The sequence below is a fragment of the Mytilus edulis genome, chromosome 1 (genome assembly GCF_963676685.1).
Source record: "Mytilus edulis chromosome 1, xbMytEdul2.2, whole genome shotgun sequence".
In the NCBI taxonomy this organism is placed as follows: Eukaryota; Metazoa; Mollusca; class Bivalvia; order Mytilida; family Mytilidae; genus Mytilus; species Mytilus edulis.
This window is the reverse complement of record NC_092344.1, coordinates 109,775,449-109,795,835: the sequence shown is the minus strand read 5'-3', so window position 1 is coordinate 109,795,835 and position 20,387 is coordinate 109,775,449. Positions and strand designations below refer to the sequence as shown.

Sequence of the window (20,387 nt, the reverse complement as noted above, 5' to 3'; positions counted from 1 at the left end):
TAGACAAAAAGTGTGACATTTCTGCAGTGGCAAAACGGTGGTTGTGGTGTCTTCCCGATTGTCCCACTTTTTGAAATTACAGGTAAAAAGGTAGTGAAATTTTGTGGGACAATCGGGAAGATGTATGTGGGACAATTGGGAAATTTAATTGTGGGACAATCGGGAATTGTTTTTATTGTGATTAATCTGTGTGCAATTTATAGTGTACAATAGGTAATTACAGGTAACTAGTAATTTTTCTTGTAAAAAAAAGCGATCCATACTACAAGGGCAAATCTGTCCCACGGGAGAAAAAAAATGGATTCCAGATTTGAGAATCAAAAAATAGGTGCCTGTACATAACCAATAACACGAGAATTGATTCCACAGCAATGAATCCCAAATATTGCGTGTGTAATATACACATAACATGAAATAAGGCCATTGTATACAAGTTTCAAAACAACAGAAACAATTTTTCGAAACCTTTTTTTGAACATGGTATAATATGTAACAAATGCAGTCAACAGCAATCAGTTTTGTCGCCAATTCACTAACTGTGAGATACCAGTACTGATATTTTTACCACCGTCCCTGCACCGGTACCTACATCATCGGAAAAATGACAACACCACAGAACAAATCAATTACTCTACAAATCGTGATTGTAGGTAAAATATAAAGAAGCTGTTGCATCTGTATCACAACGAAGGTCCGATTTGTTAAAATGCCAGAAAAGGCCATATAACATGTGTTAGTAACACAAGGTGTTCTATGACAAACTGATGTAAGATGTTCTCCGGTCAGTTGGTGTACGTCTGATTCTCCTTTGTAGTTGGTGACGAGCCCTGTTGATTGCACTTTACGCCAAATACATTGTGTAAAGTGGAAAAAACAACTTTTGATAGCAATTCCCGGGATTTATACTTTTTTTTAGCTCACCTGGCCTAAAAGGCCATGTGAGCTTTTCTCATCACTTGGCGTCTGTCGTCGTCGTCGTCTGTCGTCGTTAACAATTTTTCAAACATCTTCTCCTCTGAAACTACTGAATGGATTTGAATGAAACTTAAAATGATTGTTCCTTAGATTATCCTGCACAAAGCGTGTGCTTCGATTTTTGATCCGTCAAAAAACATGGCCGCCGTTACTTAAAATAGAACATAGGGGTCAAATGCAGTTTTTGGCTTATATCTCAAAAACGGAAGCATTTAGAGCAAATCTGACATGGGGAAAAATTGTTTATTAGGTCAAGATCTATCAGCCCAGAAATTTTCAGATGAATCAAACAAACCATTGTTGGGTTGCTACCACTTAATTGGTAATTTTAAGGAAATTTTGCAGTTTTTGGTCATTATCTTGAATATTATTATAGATGAAGATAAACTGTAAACAGCAAAAATGATCAGCAAAGTAAGATCTACAAATAGGTTAATATGACCAAAATTGTCAATTGACCCCTTAAGGGGTTATTGTCCTTTAATGATAATTTTTCACAATTTGTTCATCATATTTGCTAACTTTAAAAAAATCTTCTCCTCTAAAACTATTCAACCAAATTCAACCAAACTTCATTTGAATGATCAGTAGGGTGTATAAAATAAAGTTTGTGTTTTATTTTCTATTTCGTCAAAAAACATGGCCGAAGGCATTGTTTACCAGGTGAGCGATTCAGGCTCTTGAGAGCCTCTTGTTTTTAAATATATGTATTATTTTAATATTTATTTAGATTTTAAACAAAAAATATAATCATAAATGTTGGTATTTGTATTTGTTTTATATATAAAAGTAACATTTTAGATATATTTTTTTAATACTTAATGTTATATTATTTAATGAAATTAAAGTGCATTAATTTCATGATTTAAAAAGAAAAATCATATTTTATACATGTACTTAATGAAATTGATAAAATCCAAAATTATACTTTTAATAGGTAATAATCAATTCTTGTTATTTTAACAAAACAAACACCAAGGCTACTGTTTATTTAAGAACATTTCACATAAAAATATAATGTGGGACAATCAGAACTTTTCATGTGGGACAATCAGAACTTTAAATTTTAAAAAGTGGGACAATCGGGAATAAACCGGCAAAACCCCTAGTCATATTTAGAATATGCCTGAAGAATTGTTCTACTATAATAGTTGAAAATCAACTGCAAAATGATCCTTCTATCATTTAGAAACCCTATTTTGTACAGAATCCGATTATTGCTACAAATAAAATACGTTTGAAAATGGACAAGTGCATGTAACTTTTCCCGTCAACAAATGTTACATGCACCTTTTCATTAGCTGATTAGCTTTGGAAACAAGTTATTGGTCCAGCATGGCAAATTTTGAAAGGTGTCAACAATGGGTACAATTTGGATTTCATGACTTTTATCAATCAACTGAAGTTTGAAAAATATAGAAGGTAAGAAAATTTATTTCATTTTCGTGTCAATACTGCCCAATAATACTCATCTTTTTATAACAGTTGTATACTTTTTATAGTAAGCATTACCATAATTATTTTTTTCACATTTCATCCCACTGACAATTACATTAAAATGGGGCTTTGTCATCTTTCACACTAGGCATCTACCAGTGATCAAGCAGATGATAAGAGAGTGGGACCAGGTTAATTTGACCTCACAATGAAGTGTTACATGCACTTTCTGTGTAAATTAGGTTCTTTGATAATGATGTGTGACTTGCTTTGCAATTTTGTCAAAAAATATAAGTTTATCTTGTATTTAAACAGGTTTGACCCTTACGATATTCATTTTATTGCTGGAGAGATTTCTGTACATAACATTGACACGAAAATATTTACAAAGGAAAAGTGTCTATGATACATGCAAAAGCTTTTTTTTGTATGGTTTGCCTTATCAATCTAATTTTTTACATGAAATACCACAGATTAATTGCCAATTTGATTAACTAGTACTTGTATTCATTCTCAGCATTATAAAGATAACTGGCCACTTAATTTGAAAACATAAAATGTAACATTGACACCAGAATAAAAACAATATTACTTTATTACACTTAAAGCATAATTGGCCAGTGCATAATATTAAATCAAATGTAAATTTATGCTGAATTCTTAACAGAGAAGTTGTTGATCTTTCTTGATTTCTAGACTTTACAATATTTACTTGTAATTCTTATTGTTTAAAGGCATGTAACATTGACACATCTTCTGCGTCCAGGTTACATGCTACAACCTAATAAAAGTGCATACAATTATTCAATCAATAAAATCTTGTTGAAATTTGAATTTGCTTCATTAAAATAATATTAAAGAAATAAATGAGTTTTAATTATTTGTGTTTATTTTTTTCCTGATTGACTAGCAATTTTTCCTCATCATTTGTTGGTATTCCTGTCAATGTTACATACATAACCCAGAATTATAATGTTTTAAAAGCATTGATTTCCAAACCTCTGTTATGAGCTTTAAAATGAGTTTATCTGAGTTTATAAATGACTAACATCTGAAATATTGTCATCACACAATTTCTGTGATGCTCCTATGATAACTTTATGAGTAACATGGACTACGATTTTTGTATCAGGTCTTTTTTGTGTTACATGAGAAGATTTTATTGTGTTGAAATTAACAGTTAATCTAATTTTTAATATTCAAAGTTATTATTATGATACCAATTTTAAAAAATAATGTATAAAGTTAACCCAAATTAAACTTTTTTTTCATTAAGAAATTGTGTATGTAACATTGACAGTCTATTATTTAGACTTTTACATGTTCAGGCCAGTGTTGCATGCGTAAACAAAACTTACTGCCATATGGAGCTATTATCTTATTTTTATTTTACAAAATTAAAGCGTTTTCATGTTTTCCTGTTTAATTTGTCTTTTAACACTAGTTAGTAACATTGACAACAATATTTTGTGTCAAGATTTTTTTATGTTACATGCAAAGGTATTACTTCCTTAAAGTCACGACATTTATATAACATTTTATAACCTAAATGATTAATTAGATATTACTGGGCAGCAATTATATTATTTCTCCAAAGTTGACTATTAAGCACACCACTTTCATCTTCTGGTCTTCATGTATGTAACATTGACATACAACCTTTTACTTTTCTGTCAATGTTACACGCATGAACAGAACTGATAACATTTACTTACTCCTTTGCTCTATAAAGAGATTATTGATAATTTAACTTGTTTTACCACCATCAAACTTCATCTTTATTTCTAAATATAGACATTCTTTTTAGAAGTGTATTTTATTCATTGACAACAAAATTGGTGTCGGTCTTGAAAATTTACATGCAATTTTTAATAAAAAAAATCTACAGGCAATATAAACCTAAGAAAGAAAAAGATAATCAGCAATAAATGTGATAAAGAAAACTCTCAGGAAGATGCTGCAAAAAGATACTGTCCCTGTCAACCAGTCAGATGGTGATGTCCCTGGCAGCCAGACAGATGGTGATGTCCCTGTCTGCCTGGAAGATGGTGATGTGCATATCAGTCAATCCGTTAGTTGGTGATGTTCCTGTCAGTCAGTCAGTCTGTGATGTTCTTGTAAGCCAGTCAGAGGGTAATGTCCCTGTCAGCCAATAGATGGTGATGTCCTAGTCAGCCTGGCAGATGGTGATGTTCATATTAGTCTGTCAGTTGGTGATGTTCCTGTCAGTCAGTCATATGGTGATGTTCCTGTCAGCCAGTCAGATGGTGATGTCCCTGTCAGACAGTTAGATGGTGATGTCCCTGTCAGCCAGTCAGATGGAGATATCCCTTTCAGCCTGTCAGATGGTGATAACCCTATCAGCCTGGCAGATTATGATGTCTGTGTTAGCCAGTCTGATAAGGTCCCTATTAGTGAGTCAGGTGGTGACGGTCCTTTCAGCCAGTCAGATAGTAGTTCTGTGTCAGAAAAGCAGATGGTGGTGACTGTGTATGCAGACATACTAGTGATCTCCAATTTGACCATTCTACAGCAGTGTAGAAGATAGTTATTTCAAAATCTTGTTTATTTATCCCTTTTCATTCACCAGTCAACACATGTATCATGTGTATTTACTGATGCTCATTATAGAAATCATGAGGAATTCAATTTGTAACATTTTTTTTAATTGTTATGCCAATAATTGACATTCCAAAATATCTTTTGCATTATAAGAGGTTCAGCCTCCTTCTGATTTCAAAATAATAATAATAAACTCATCATGGATACCAGAATTGAAATTTTGTAGGCCAGAAACGCTTTTCGTTTACAAAAGACTATTCAGTGACACTAATGAAACAAAAAAGTAAAAGAAGGCCAAATAAAGTTGAAAACAGGACTATGGTCTAATGGGTGTTGGTTTTCTCTTTTGAATTGTTTTACACTGGTCATTATGGGGCCCTTTAAATTGTGGCTTCCTGTAGTTTAGCTAACAAGTTTTCAAGATGAAATGACATTGAAAAATCGAAACAAGATATTTGAGAGTTTTTATATTATTGTTAATTTTATAATCTATGCATGGATTTTGGTTCTGATTGAGGGTAGATTAATTGTGTTTTTTTTTTTTTCTTTTTTCAGATAGATAGTTGAAGATGTTGGAGACAGAAAACAAGAAACAAGAAACTTGTTTTGAATATTTTAATGTTTGAAATAAAATTTATTGTTTAAACCTTAAAAAGTTATCATAAATGTAAGATTAACCAGCAGAAATAAAACGAGATATAGGGTAATATGTCTATCAGACAACAACCTCCAAGATGAAACCCAAATTGTTCGTTATAGAAGTTATGTAAACGATTGAAAATAAGATTCTCAATAAATGCAGCTGTATCAACCTCTCGTAGATTTGTCCATATTTTGTCTTGGTTTTTCATACTATTAGTTTTAAGTGTAACTGTGTCACATGAATGAGGGATACATGTAATCATTTTGTACCCTTACTTTGTCAGTATTAGTTATTGAGTGAGAAACTTCGTGGATGCTGATGGTTGTGTGGTTGTCTTCTTATCAATCTTATCCCTGTGCATAACAAAACGGGTTGCTTATTTACTGATATAAAAATGTTTCATGTTGTGGAAATTTTGGATGACTCCTTCATCAATTGATCTATCTTTGGTCTTAATTTTATTTTTCTGGTTATTTTGACATTTGAATATCGTTTAATTTAGCCTTCCATAGTGTACCACCATGAACAAGCATAACTACTGGTATAGTTAAAAAATATGTCTGCTGTCTGAAATTTAGGTGAATGGTTTTGGTATTAACCACTATTTAAATAATATCATATATGAGAAATGTGGCAGTATAATTGTATAATTTACATTCAGATGGTTGTTTGGAGGCTTTTTATATCTTTTAAGGTCAATTCTGGCATGGTTCATTATTCATATTTTTTGTGTCCACGTTACATGCAACATTTAAGTCACTATTTTATAACAGAAATGAGATAATTGCAAAAATATTAATACAATTTTTTAATGTGAGGGTAACACAATGAAAAAGAGCCTTTACATGTTCAGAAAGAAAATGATTCTTACTGTATTTATCTCTTAAACATTGCATGTAACATTGACAGAAAAGTAGAGGAAACTTGCTTTCACAAAATTTCTGAAAGAAATGAAAATATACATTTTAGAGTTTTGATGATAGACAATGTTTTGTGATCAATATATATGATATTGAATGTTGAATAAGTTAAGGAATCATTAATCTCAATTTGGAAAAAGTGTCCATGTTACATGCTCCAAATTCATTATTTGCTTTGGTTCCAAACTGACGCAAGTTTAAAAATGATTTTTTTGGTTACAAATAGAAGGACACCATTTGTAGCAATAATTTGTAAAAAATTTAGAAGCTTATAATGATTTTTATTTTTACTTACAATGTCACACTAAAGTAGCATTAGCGAATTCCTGCCCATATACCATTTTTGGGTCTATATACTGTCCTTTAAAGTTAGGTCATTTTGACACGGCAAAATATGAAAAAAAATGTAAACTATGGTCTGGAAAGCACACAGTTTGTGATATTTTAAGGTATCTTTACTAAGAAAACCTGCAAATCTCAGTGGCAGATCCAGAACTTTTCAAAAAGGTGTGGGGGCTCTGATGGACCAGAGGGTTGCCCACTCCCATCAAGCTTCAATGATTTCTTACATATATGTCATAAGCTAAATTTCCCCCACCCCCTTGGTCTGTCTATGCATCTGTTTATCGTTCTGCGAAATAGTACTAATACTAATTTTTCCCCTCCCTTACCTGGCCCTAGACAGTTGCTTACCTTTGTAAACATTTTATAATTATAGTCAGGTATATATTGATTGAGAGTAACTTACATAGTAGTTAATGGGACTCTTTTTCACACGGTTCTGTGAAATATAATACGGCAAATATATACCCGTACATACTATCCGCATAACACAGAAATCTGATAGATTTTCACTCCTCTGGGAAAAATCAACCTGTGAAATGAAATACCATGCCTGGAAAAAAATTACTGGGACAAATTATCCTCAGGATAAAATATCACAGAGGACGAAATAAACCGTTACATTACATGAGAAGCCGGTTTGGTTACAAATAATTGTCACGTGAAGGCGCACTGACGTCACAATTTGCATTAATTTTGCAATACACTACAGTTCACTCATACAGAACCCATTATCATGCAAACATGCAACGTGAATGTGATTGGTTATCAAATAATACAGAATTTATGCACGTACAGTTAATATAGAAGAAATTAGTTCATCAAATGTGAGTTCGTGATCTTGTGGTTAAGACCGATGGCTACAGTGCTGAAAGTCCTGAGTTAGATTCTCACTTGGGGTGCTAAAAATATCAGTACATCAGAAGGGTAATTTTCACCCTCTCACAGACATCTTTGTTAATGTTCCGGGATTGTTGAAAACTTGCATATTCATCAATATTTGATTTTGTGGTTTTAACAATCCAGACAGACAAATAGCAATAAGGTGTTTAGGAAAACATGACCTAAAACCTCCTTCATATATGACAAAAATACATGGGAACTCATATTGAATGGTCAAATGTGTTCAATATGAAAATTGAAATTAAGATGGTAAAATCAAATATTAGCCGTTACTGTAAATGGACTTAAAGTATGACTTTTCAGCAAATTTAAAGGGAAATGACACGGAAGGGGCCAAATAGTGTTCAAGGGGAGCAAATGCTATTTAAATTAGTATGCAGGTTTTAAATATAGAGGGAAGTTGAGTCATCTTTTTGGGTGAAGTTAAATACTGACTAGTGTGTGGTTCTCATTGGGTCTAAGCGTGACCAATATTGACAATTTTTCGCAAGCGTGAAACGTGAAAGTCAAATTATTGTGTCATGAAAACGGGAAATGAGGTCTGTCTTGAAAACGGGAAATGGGGTTCTGCAGGACCCCGGAAATGACAAAAAAATGAAAATTGCTCATGTACATAGTGTAAGCGGGATATGGGAATCTGACAAAACAGTAAGTGGGATCTGGGATCAGAACACCCCCCCCCCCCCCCCCCCAATGAGACCCCCTTATGTAGATTTACCTTCTAATTCTATATAAAAAAAACACAACTAAGAACTACGTTTAATTCACTTTGACTACTGATATGCAAACCTAGAAATATTTCATAAAATAGTGATTGAAAGATTCATAACACTTTGAAATGATAATTCAGACACGTGTTACGCGGGGAGCATGTTTTAAATTTGTTTACAAATAATAATGTCACGTGATCGCGCACTGACCTCAAGTTGCATCGCCCTTACAATTCACTAATACATGACCATTTTCATGCAAACATGCAACGTGAATGTGATTGGTTATCATATAATACAGAAATAATGCATGCACAGTTTAAGAAGAAATTAGTTCAATAAATCGATGCGATTTTCACTTTTGACACGAATAGGTCGGGTTGACATTACTGTCATCGGAGATAATATTGAGATAAATGGGATAAAACGGACCGTCAAAAAGGTCTAGAGGAGCACATCAGTAGAACCTTAACATTAATAAGTAATACTTACCAAAATTTCTCTAATTAAAGAACTATATAACTGAAATTTCACAAAGATAACGGTAAACATTTTGTTGATGGTGATGATGCTATTATCGATCCGTTGAATTCAGGGTCAACGGAATTTTTTGCGTTGCGTTTAAATCATTGAGGCCATCTATTTTTATTGCGGGTTCCACATATATAAATCGGAATTAAAGAAAAAATGGAATGTTGTTAGCAGAATCAAAACAGAAATGATGAACATTGCAACATTTTCAGCAAAATATAAATAGGATGGAGGATCTGTGTATTCACATTATTTGTAAAACTCTCCTTATTCATGTGAAGCGTGTGCTTTACATCGAGGCTTGCTATGCTTATCATTGACGCCACAGTACTTCAACCAATCAGACAATGTTTATTTTGGGCATTTGACTTTTTTTAACTCAGATTTTGGAATATTTTAATCGAAATTATAGAAAAATGGAATGTTGTTAGTACATATAAAATAGAAAATGATGAATACTTTTAGCTAAAGATAATTTGGATGGGGGTTCTGTGTATTCACATTATTTGCACAACTCTCCTTACTGATGCCATATTTTGGAATTTCCGTGACCTAAATGGTTCGCGAAAATTAATATTTTTATATATAGTATAGTAACAAAGGCATGCCAAAACAGAGAGTTACTACTAGAATATTTGTTCATCGCTGGAACATTTGAAAGTGTTGATGTCATTAGTCAAATATGCAGCAACGCAATCAGAAGGAGTTACCGACTCAGGTCAGCAGCATGTAATATTTCCATAAAAAAAAGGGAAAAATTATTATACTAGATAAACACCAAACTCACAGAATACAAAGGAGTATAGCAAATGAAACTATTACAAGCTTTGAAAATGAAGAGTTACAAACTGGATATAACCTGCTTATAAACATCAATAGTTAGGCTAAAATCAACTTATCATTATGAATGTAAATCTGTACCATCATGTTCAGTGGGTTTTCTCCGGGAACTCCGGCTTCCTCCACCAATAAAAACTGGCCGCCACGAAATAGCCTAAATGCGGTGCTATAAAGTGGCGTTAAAACACCAAAATCAAAATCAAATCAAATCAGGTTTAGTGTTCTTATTATAGCAAACGAAAGTGCCGTATATCCAAACCCAGAACCAACATAATGACGGCACCAAATACTCCTGCGGAACATTTGATTTGCAATGAGATGGGACGACAGAGCCATTTACTGCGGTACTTCAGATTAATGAGTACATATCAACTGACAACTGTTCGCTTCCCTTCTGGATGATGGAAACATCTGTATGATTTGTGAAAACTCTTTTAAGTTAAAACTACAATTCCTCGTGGTAAGGGTCGACAGACACCTATTCCAATCAATAGTTTTACATAACTACAAGAAGGCACACATGAAATCAGTAAAGCACCAAAAGAAGAAAATGTAAGACGAAGAACACACAATTCTTACTTCAAGGATATATCAACAAGGATCTTAAATGTTTTAAACTCCAGTTGTTATCTGTTAGTCCATAAATAATTTAAAAAAAAGTCAAAATCTTTAATGTATATAACAAATCCAGTTGTAATGTTATAAAAGAAACACTGTTAGAATAATTACTTACAGACAACCAAAAATTGCTACCAGATTATTGCATTGATCGAAAGGATAGAAAGGGAAATAAAACGTGGAGTGTGGTCGTCATAGCCAAAAATTGACTAAGCTCTGAAAAATCATTACTCCACACGAACTGTGAACTAATATTATCACGAATCCAACAAAAAGGCAGTTACAGATCTCCAAGTAATCTATTTTACCGGTACTATAATCCTAAAAATCTAAAACTATGCCTCTCGATTCCGACTCACGACAGAAATACGAAAACAATGTTTAGACAGCCAAAATATTATCATAATTAATAATGGAGTGGTAAACAACTTAAAAAACCAATCCCTCACATGAATGTTGTGCTAGACAAAATCAAAGTAATGATACTTAAGGAGCTATATATATATATAGTTATCAAAATTACTCTGACCATAACCATCATTCACAATGGATAAAAAGACCGAATAAATAACCGATGACTGGCGAACTCCAAATGTCAAACCGGCATACACGAAAGGTGAGAAATACATACCATATGCTATTATCCGTTACATCTTTCGTAAAATGATAGAAGATATAATAACCAGTAACATAAAAAAATATGCAGAAGTAAAAAAAAACCTCATTCAACCTCTTCAGCATGGTACAAGGATAAAAAAAAAATCAAGAAATACACAACCACTTGAATGAATTGACGATATCACAAACAATCTTGAGGCCAGCCGATCACAAAAATTCATACGACTTGTATTTAACCCCAAAACAATCTGCACAAAATTGAAAAACGAAGTCACATAAAAGAAAACATAATCAAGTGGAATTAAAAGCCTAAAAATCATACTCTGGAGCATGAAAGCATCAAATATAAATACATGGGCTGCACCATCGCAAATGATCTAATCCAATATCATCACAAGTCAATTCGTAGCCTTGGTTTCTTACGCCAAAACCTCCACATCAGCATAAAATTAAAAAAAAATCATAAAAAGCTTATAAGACATTATTTAGACCACGAGATACGGGATAACGCTCCTATGTAGTCCAAAGAGAGATTGATGACCACATTTCATTCATAGCACTATATAAAAACAAAAAAAGTAATCGTTAAAAGTTAAAATCACAAAATACTGAACTCCAAGAAAAATTCGAAACGGAAAATCCCTAATCAAATGGAACAAACTTAAGTCTCACGGACACTCAGAACTTCAATAAACTGTCAGTACAACTTGTTCGATGATATATTTACCAAACACACAACGACGTGTTTTATGATTAAAAGGCATATACATTAAATAGATGCAGACTTAACCAAAATTTGTATGTATCTGGGAGGGGGTGGGATGTCAAAAAAAGTTATCAAAAGTTAAAAGTAAAATCAAAATAAGAAAATAAGCATGACATATGAATAAGTGGTAAGTAAAAATGGTGAAACATTTAATTCGAAAGGTAAAGACAAATTCCTTCAATTCGTTTACACATGTAGCAGTTGTTAAGTTACTTGGAGTAAAATCACAACCAGGGAGGAACAAAAGAATAAAATTATTGATGCATGGTTTAAATTCAGTAAAATTGGAAACACATTAAGAGACTGAAAGAAGACATCAGATGCAAATGTTAAATTTTCTCTAAATTATTTTATTCTAATACACGTAGCATCAACCTAATCATGAACAATACAAATTCATAATGTAAATAATAAAATGAAAACTTACATTTCAGAACCTCAAACGCACAAGACTGTCAATCTTTCTTGCACTTATATTGTATTAATTCTATCAAATGATATTTGAAGCCCACAAATGAATTATTCAATGAGGATAGTCAATGAGCCATCATGTAAGTATCCGATTGGTTCTTCTGTCCAGATACAATTAATTAATTGAAATATTATAAGAATTCATTTTATGAAAAGGATACGCATCTTTTAAGCGTTATGATACTTTATAAATCGATGATGATCTGTTAACATGCAACATAAGATTTAATTTTAATGTGAATAACTTCAGTAGATAATATTTTGTAAATTCAAACGTAGACAAACTTGATTTCTCTTTTTTTATGGGAAACTACTTACCTGTTGTGTTTTTCAGCCTTTTTATAAGGTATGCCATTCTCAATAATTCCTATCTTAAAGTAACAATGCTATGTATACTTGATATAAGGGATGCTGTAAATTATGTCAAAGGTGTTATACGATATTCAAATCTCATCAATCATTGGGAAAAAACAAATGGAGTCCATTATAAATATAGAGTACAGAGACATAAAATGTAGGATGGTGCTTTTTTACAAACAATTTTTATTTGTATATAGTCTTTTAAAATATTCCAATGCAAAGTATGTTGTCATGACCATAGATTTTTTAAAGCTTCACAAGAGGGAAAGAAGAACTCTTAATATGTCATCAATAAACATGAAAGTAAAAAACTGACGACACGAAAAGTAACGTCACTTGGTGTGTCGTCATTGTTGGAAAGAAGTGTTCATTGTAGAGCAAAAATAACTTAACCAATATACAAAAAATAAACTGTTCTAGGTGTGTTCCGATTTGACACTCATGTTATATTAAGTAATATATATATGAAAAAAACCATAAAAGACATTTATGAGAGCCGCAATCGCTCACCTTAATTTTTGCCTAAAGATCTTTCATCAATGATTTTTTGGGGGGTATTGAGTGGCTTAAAAATGCCACTTAAATCATCTCTTAATCTGTCACATTTTCTTCAAAAGAAAAACAATGCTTTTTTACTCCTATATTCCATTTAAGACATAGTGGATATGTTTCTTGACGTACAAGGAAATAAAATACAAGATTTTATATTCGATATTCTGAAACTCATTCAGCCCAAATTTGGCTGAAATTGATTCAGCAGTTTCAAACGAAATGTTTTTTTTTTTTTTTAAATAATCAAACTCATTGAAGAAGACCTTAAGCTGTTACTTACTGTCACTGTGTCATTTGGTCTCTTGCGAGGTGTTGTCACACTGGCAATCTTACCACATTTTCTTTTTTATATCGATGAACAAATTGAGATTTTTGTTTAAAGGGCAATAACTCCTTAAGGGTTCAATTGCCATTTTTGGTCATTAAAATTATTTGTAGAGCTTACTTTGCTTAACTGTTTTGCTGTTTTCATTTTTTTTTAATTTATTATAATATTTAAGAAAATAAGATTTCCTTAAAATATCATTTCAGAGGAATTAACCTAAAATTCAGATACCTGATTGGACATATAATTTCATGTCATATAGAACTGAACCTAATGCATGCTTTGACTTCTTGTATGATTTGTTTTAAATGCTTTAGTTTTTGAGATATAAGTCAAAACTGTATTTTCCCTATGTTCTATTTTAGCCATGGTGGCAATGTTTTCCGAGAAAACAGAAAAAAAAGAAATAAATTTTATTCTAGATAACTTAAAAATCATTCAGCATAAGTTTGGTTTAATATGGTACAGTAGTTTCAGAGCTTGGCCTAATGAACAGTTTTACCTCCGTCAGATTTGCTTTAAATGCTTTAGTTTTTGAAATACAAGTCAAACACTGCATTTTATCCATATGTTCTATTCTAAGACATGGAGGCCCGTTTTTTTTTACAAACAGAAAAGAAAACACAAACTTTATTTTAGATGCCATCATGATCATTCAGTTTAAGTTTAGTTGGAATTGGTTCATTAGTTTCAGAGGAGATCTTTGAAATAGTTGACACCGGACGGATGACGGACGACAAGGGACGCCAAGTAAAAGCTTATATTTCTATTTCATTAAGAAAGGTGAGCCAAAAAGCACTTAGGTTGAGAAATAAATACCCTGCTTTATCAATTTCATTCAAATGGATTAATAGATTCACAATTCATTTATATATGAATTATGGTTAGATATACCACGGTTATGGAACTTTGACAGTCGGTTTGATTATAGACCAAGTATGCTTGCGTCATTTTACTACAACCTTTACATTTAATGTTGGTTGTGGTGAATCAAGACTATTTGAATTTTGAAACTTTACGGTTTGTTGTGAGACTTATTGGACTTTTAACATTCATTGTTTACACAATATTCCTTTGCATATGAATATCCTCATTCATGCCTTCCTGTACAGACATTTAATACTAACTTGTTATAAGATGATTCTTTTTAATATCCGTGACAGTTCTAACAACAATTGTAATGCAGGGTAGTATGTGATGTGCCCTTGGCATGGCTGGTTTTTGTATATTATTTGGATTTAGGATCATTAGCAGTAATATGTATTTCAAGTATGTGCATACATAGCCAGATGAAGTATCAGAAACTTGTTCATATTTGTCCCATGAATGTGACCAGACATCATATATAGTATGGTAAATCAATAAAAGCAAAATTATTTAAATTCGCGAATCGAATCTTGAATATTCATACTTTTTTTTGTATTCAATATCTTCTCCTGTCAAGGACATGTTAAAAATTCTATAACTCATTCTATCCAAAAGGATCTTTATCACATCCAAAAATGATATTTGTAATGTAATAATGGCATGAATATTGTATGAAACTAATAGCTTCGCAACACTACACGATACTTTTAAGACGTGGCAAAATTATTGGTGTCGAATTTTCCACTTTCCATCAGACTCAATGTGAACGAATGTTATTTGATTTCCGTTCACAACGGTTTTTTTTTATCATAGCAAGATTTTGCTAAGCTTTTACTTTTTAAGCTTGAGTTACAAGAACCTGATGTAAACAGTGGACTAATGCAGCAAATGATAATACCAACACCAAAGTTGTATGGTCATGGAAAAGTCTGATCAGCATATAATAATAGTAGATTCTTCAGATATTGCATTTCAAATGATAAATTGCAATATGTATGTGCCTATCCAAAGTCAAGAGTCTGTTAAAGACAGGTGAAAGATACCGAAGGAACATCATACCCAGCAGTCGAACACGAACTGTTTTTATATAAGCATTGTGTTTTCTCGTTTGAATTGTCTCATTTGTAATGCCGAGGCCTATTGTAGCTTCCAATGTGGTATTTGATTTGCTCATTGTTGAGGGCTGTACTTCTACGTCATTTGGTCTTTGATGGAAAGTTGTCTCATTGGGAGGCATACCACGTCTTCATATTTAACACAAATGTAGCATTACATATCTGAAATTCAGTGTCAAGCTTCAAATATGTCGAATATTCCTTGAATATCTAATTAAATCATGTTCTGCGTATTTCAATGTTTGTCATATGCTTACCATACAGGAGCACTGACTTTACTTTGAGTGTTACGTGAGTGTTGAATTTTCATGCTATCCTTTCTTGTTTTTGGTGGTTCTGATTTGCAAGTTTTTTTGGTTTTTGGTTTGTTTTTGTTTGTACATAGATATTTGTATGGAAGAGAACGACAAATAATTATAAAGATTATGAAAGTTAATTAGAAATAGAAGTAATATAAATATTAAGGCAAACGCAGTTATGTCAGTTATCAGTCAAGTTATAAATCACAAGACTCACACTGTAATAACTCGTTGTGCTTAAATTTATTTATTTTTTGGAACAACTGTCTTTTTTAATTATCATTCAGTCAGTTTAATATTCTTCTCCTTCTTCCTCTCCTTCACCTTCTACTGAATCTACACCGACTTCTTCGTAATCCTTCTCCAGAGCAGCCAAATCTTCACGGGCTTCTGAGAATTCTCCTTCCTCCATACCTTCTCCGACGTACCAATGGACGAAAGCACGTTTGGCGTACATCAAGTCGAATTTGTGGTCAAGACGGGCCCATGCCTCAGCAATGGCGGTTGTGTTGCTCAACATGCAGACGGCTCTCTGTACTTTAGCCAAGTCACCTCCTGGTACAACAGTTGGTGGTTGGTAATTGATTCCGACTTTGAAACCAGTTGGACACCAATCGACGAACTGGATGGTTCTCTTTGTCTTGATGGTAGCAATGGCGGCGTTGACATCTTTAGGAACAACATCTCCTCTGTACAACATACAGCAAGCCATATATTTACCATGACGTGGGTCGCATTTTACCAATTGATTTGCTGGCTCAAATGTTGCGTTAGTGATCTCAGCAACAGAGAGCTGTTCGTGGTAGGCTTTCTCGGCAGAGATGACTGGTGCATATGTAGCCAATGGGAAATGGATACGTGGGTAAGGTACCAAGTTGGTCTGGAACTCAGTCAAATCGACGTTCAAAGCACCATCAAATCTCAGGGAGGCAGTAATTGAGCTGACGATCTGTGCAATCAAACGGTTAAGATTTGTGTATGTTGGTCTTTCAATGTCCAAGTTACGTCTGCAGATATCGTAGATGGCTTCGTTGTCTACCATGAATGCGCAGTCGGAGTGTTCAAGAGTTGTGTGAGTGGTCAAGATGGAGTTGTATGGTTCTACGACGGCAGTGGAGACTTGTGGGGCTGGGTAGATGGCGAATTCCAGTTTTGATTTCTTTCCGTAATCAACACTGAGACGTTCCATGAGGAGTGATGTGAATCCTGATCCGGTACCACCACCAAAGCTGTGGAAGATGAGGAATCCCTGGAGACCAGTACATTGATCAGCCAATTTACGGATTCTGTCCAAGACCAGATCGACGATTTCTTTTCCAATTGTGTAGTGACCTCTTGCGTAATTATTGGCAGCATCCTCCTTTCCGGTGATAAGTTGTTCTGGATGGAAAAGTTGACGGTATGTACCAGTTCTGACCTCATCTGAAATGCAAATTTAACTGTCGATTAATTAAATGTGTTGAAAAAGTTTTACATGAAAAACCCAAATATTTATCAGAATTCTATAAAAACGAGGGTTCGAAATAATGAATTGAAAATGTGTTGGTATTATAAACAAAAGATTTCATCTCGACTTATTTCGAAATGGTACGATAGATATGTATAATAAAAAAAAAGTTGAATAATTTAGATAAAACAACATACTCGGGTCTCAGCATATATGTCATTAACGTATATATTCAAAAGAAAATTATTTATCAATCTTAAACAAATTGTCCTTAGTTAAATGCATATCTTTGTGAATAAACATGTAAAAATGGCAATGTAAACATTTTATTTAGATAGCTCATAATGCCTACTCAATACAGTATTTGAGGACAGACATGTGTAAATAAACGCAAACCTATGTCAATAGGACTAAAGTTTGTCTATTCAAAAGTATTTCAAAAACGGGAAAGTAGGTCGAAACATTTAAAAGAGTAAAGTTTACTTTTTTTGTCATTGAAAACAGGTATGTAAACGTTTTATTGATTTACATTATGCAATCGTGTATCCAATAAAAAGATATAAATTGTTATCGTTTATAACAGAAGGGTTTTCAATCCAAGATTTATGATTTCGTACAGAGATTTATTATCCATATTTATCAAATTTCTTTCTTGTCATAAAAGAGGGTTTAGGTCACGTGGTTTAGGTAGGGGCCAGGGGGGTCTTCATTTCTGTATGTTTAATTTTTAAGACCACTTTTATCTTTTCTTTATGCGAGTGTATTCTGCTAAACAAAACGAAGGGACAAGGTGCATTACTTTTCGACTTAAACTTCCTACATGCACTCCGTCTCGACAAAAACTTTAAAAAATCCAAAAAGCAAAGGAACAGCGTTTTTTACTGCTGTCCGTCATCTCTTTGTCATTGCAAGGCGAGGCTTCCGGATCAAAACCTTTTAAACACTTCACTGCAAGTTCAGGACACCCATTCTATCAGATATGAATAGTTTACACTTACTAATTTCATGAATAGACATATTTCACATTACTTAAAATCATTAGTTTTTTGTTTTTGTTTTTTTGTAATAAAACAATATACTCTTATTTTAAACTTACCGACTACAGTTGGTTCCAGATCAACAAAGACAGCCCTGGGTACGTGTTTGCCAGCTCCGGTCTCACTGAAGAAGGTGTTGAAGGAGTCATCACCGCCTCCAATGGTTTTGTCTGAGGGCATCTGACCATCGGGCTGGATTCCGTGCTCCAAACAGTACAGTTCCCAGCAGGCATTACCGCACTGGACTCCGGCCTGTCCGACGTGGATAGAAATACATTCCCTCTGAAAAAAACAAATGCAATATAAGATAATGAATCTCCAATGACGGATGAAATTCAAATGTGTATTGAAGGTCATTAAAGGACAAAGAATAGACCTAGTTGGTTGGTCGTTCTTGTTTCGAAAAATGCAGTCTTCCAGTAATGCAGTTAGCAGTGTGATGTTTTTAAGTTAGCAAAAATATGAGAGAAGAAAACAAACGAAATATCAGTTCAGCAATTGTTATACATCAAATCGATCAACTTTAACAAAAAAATAAGAAGACAGATATCTACAAAAGACTTTTAATAACTATCTTTATATTTGACAGTTATATTTGAATAAGCATATTTTACAATCTATAAAAAATAATAAAATCGATTAAAGTGTACAAAAGTTACTTACCATGTTTAAAATTAAATAGACTAGTATCCAAGATCAACCAAGAAAACTCACTTTAGACAGCAATGCGTCACTTGTGAGAGGTACCTTGTGAAATGCCAATATCGGACCGCCAGTCGGTTTTATATTCCGGAAAACTCTTGTTCAGTCGTGTTTGACATCTCCATAGTACCAAAAGAACCAAAACTCGTCTCTGTATTAATCATACTCTTATCAAACATATCGTAATGGACGGGTGACAAATTCTGCATTGGTTTTAAATCGTTTTGACCCTTCTATTGATCAAAGTCTACTGAAGTTAAATTAATCATTGTTAATAAGATAAATTAAAAGATTTTGGACGTCGCGTAGTCGTCTATCGTAAGCCAACATCTAACTAACCATTGTAACTGTTTTAAAGTTGTTCTAGCAACAAATAGGTCAAATGGAGCTGAAAGATTAATACATCGATTATCATGGACAAAACTTATAGGAAACTACTGGAAATAATTACTGTCGATAACAGGTGTTTTATTTGTCATTTTACGAGTTTTTAAATGTAGGAATAAAAAATAAAAAAGGATAAAAAATAAAAGAAAATTTGTTGCCTTATATTAAGGTTTGAGTCAGTACTCGTCATTAGAATGAACATCAAGTAATCTCTATCTAGAAATTGCATATGTAATTCAGTAGGAGTCATATAGGCGACATCGAGAACACATAGAAATAAAACAATAAGTAGAAGGATAGTTAAAGGTAATATATATTTATGTACTGTATTTCGAAAATGACGATGAATTATTTTTACCAGCCGCGGATTCGGGATCCGAGAAAATGGTGCGCATAATCGCGAAAGATGGGGGGAAATTGGCGAGCGTAGCGAGGCGATTTTTAAACGATTCTATGAAACATATAAAGGATATTATTTAGTCGAAGAAAGGGGAGGGATGCCCCCTCTGAATCCACCACTGAGCACATTTGCGATTAACTATTCTATTTCATTTGAAAGCCTCGAAATAACATCTCTAAAGGTATCACATTTATTTTCACAAATTCGATTCAAAACCTCATATTTTATTTATCATACATGTATCTGTACTAACACTTCAGTTCTATCCAAATTACAAAAAATCCCAAATAAAATTTTTTAAAAGCATGAACTCGTTATAATGTATCAATATTTCGTGCATATTTTAGACAAGCCACTATCTACATTTTTATATTATCACGGAGAAGAATTCCGAAGGTTATATAAACCTGAATATAAATATAAATATAAATTTTGTATTTTGAGAAACAATATTAGTGCAGTAACTGTTTCTTACATTTTTTTCTTTCGCAATGAAAGAAGAAACGAAAGGCTATCTTCAATAGAGCAAACATTACATGGTGTAAAATTGCGAGGTTGAT

The 20,387-nt window shown here is 33.0% G+C and overlaps 1 protein-coding gene across 1 annotated transcript; it reads right to left on the bottom strand.

The window, feature by feature from the left end:
• Positions 1-16,004: 16,004 nt before the first annotated feature.
• LOC139499380 (tubulin alpha-1A chain-like) lies at positions 16,005-19,198 on the bottom strand. Its single transcript, XM_071288067.1, has 3 exons — positions 19,002-19,198; positions 18,398-18,620; positions 16,005-17,276 (listed from the first exon to the last, which is right to left on the bottom strand). Exons 1-3 carry the CDS (start codon positions 19,002-19,004, stop codon positions 16,147-16,149), a joined length of 1,356 nt encoding a protein of 451 aa, XP_071144168.1. The 5' UTR covers positions 19,005-19,198; the 3' UTR covers positions 16,005-16,146.
• Positions 19,199-20,387: the final 1,189 nt, after the last annotated feature.

What these genes read in the sequence shown, in the direction of transcription:
- LOC139499380 (XM_071288067.1), bottom strand. An exon ending in TCTGGAACCAACTGTAGTCG is followed by an intron (nt 17,277 to 18,397) that starts GTAAGTTTAAAA and finishes TTTGCATTTCAG; the next exon opens with ATGAGGTCAGAACTGGTACA.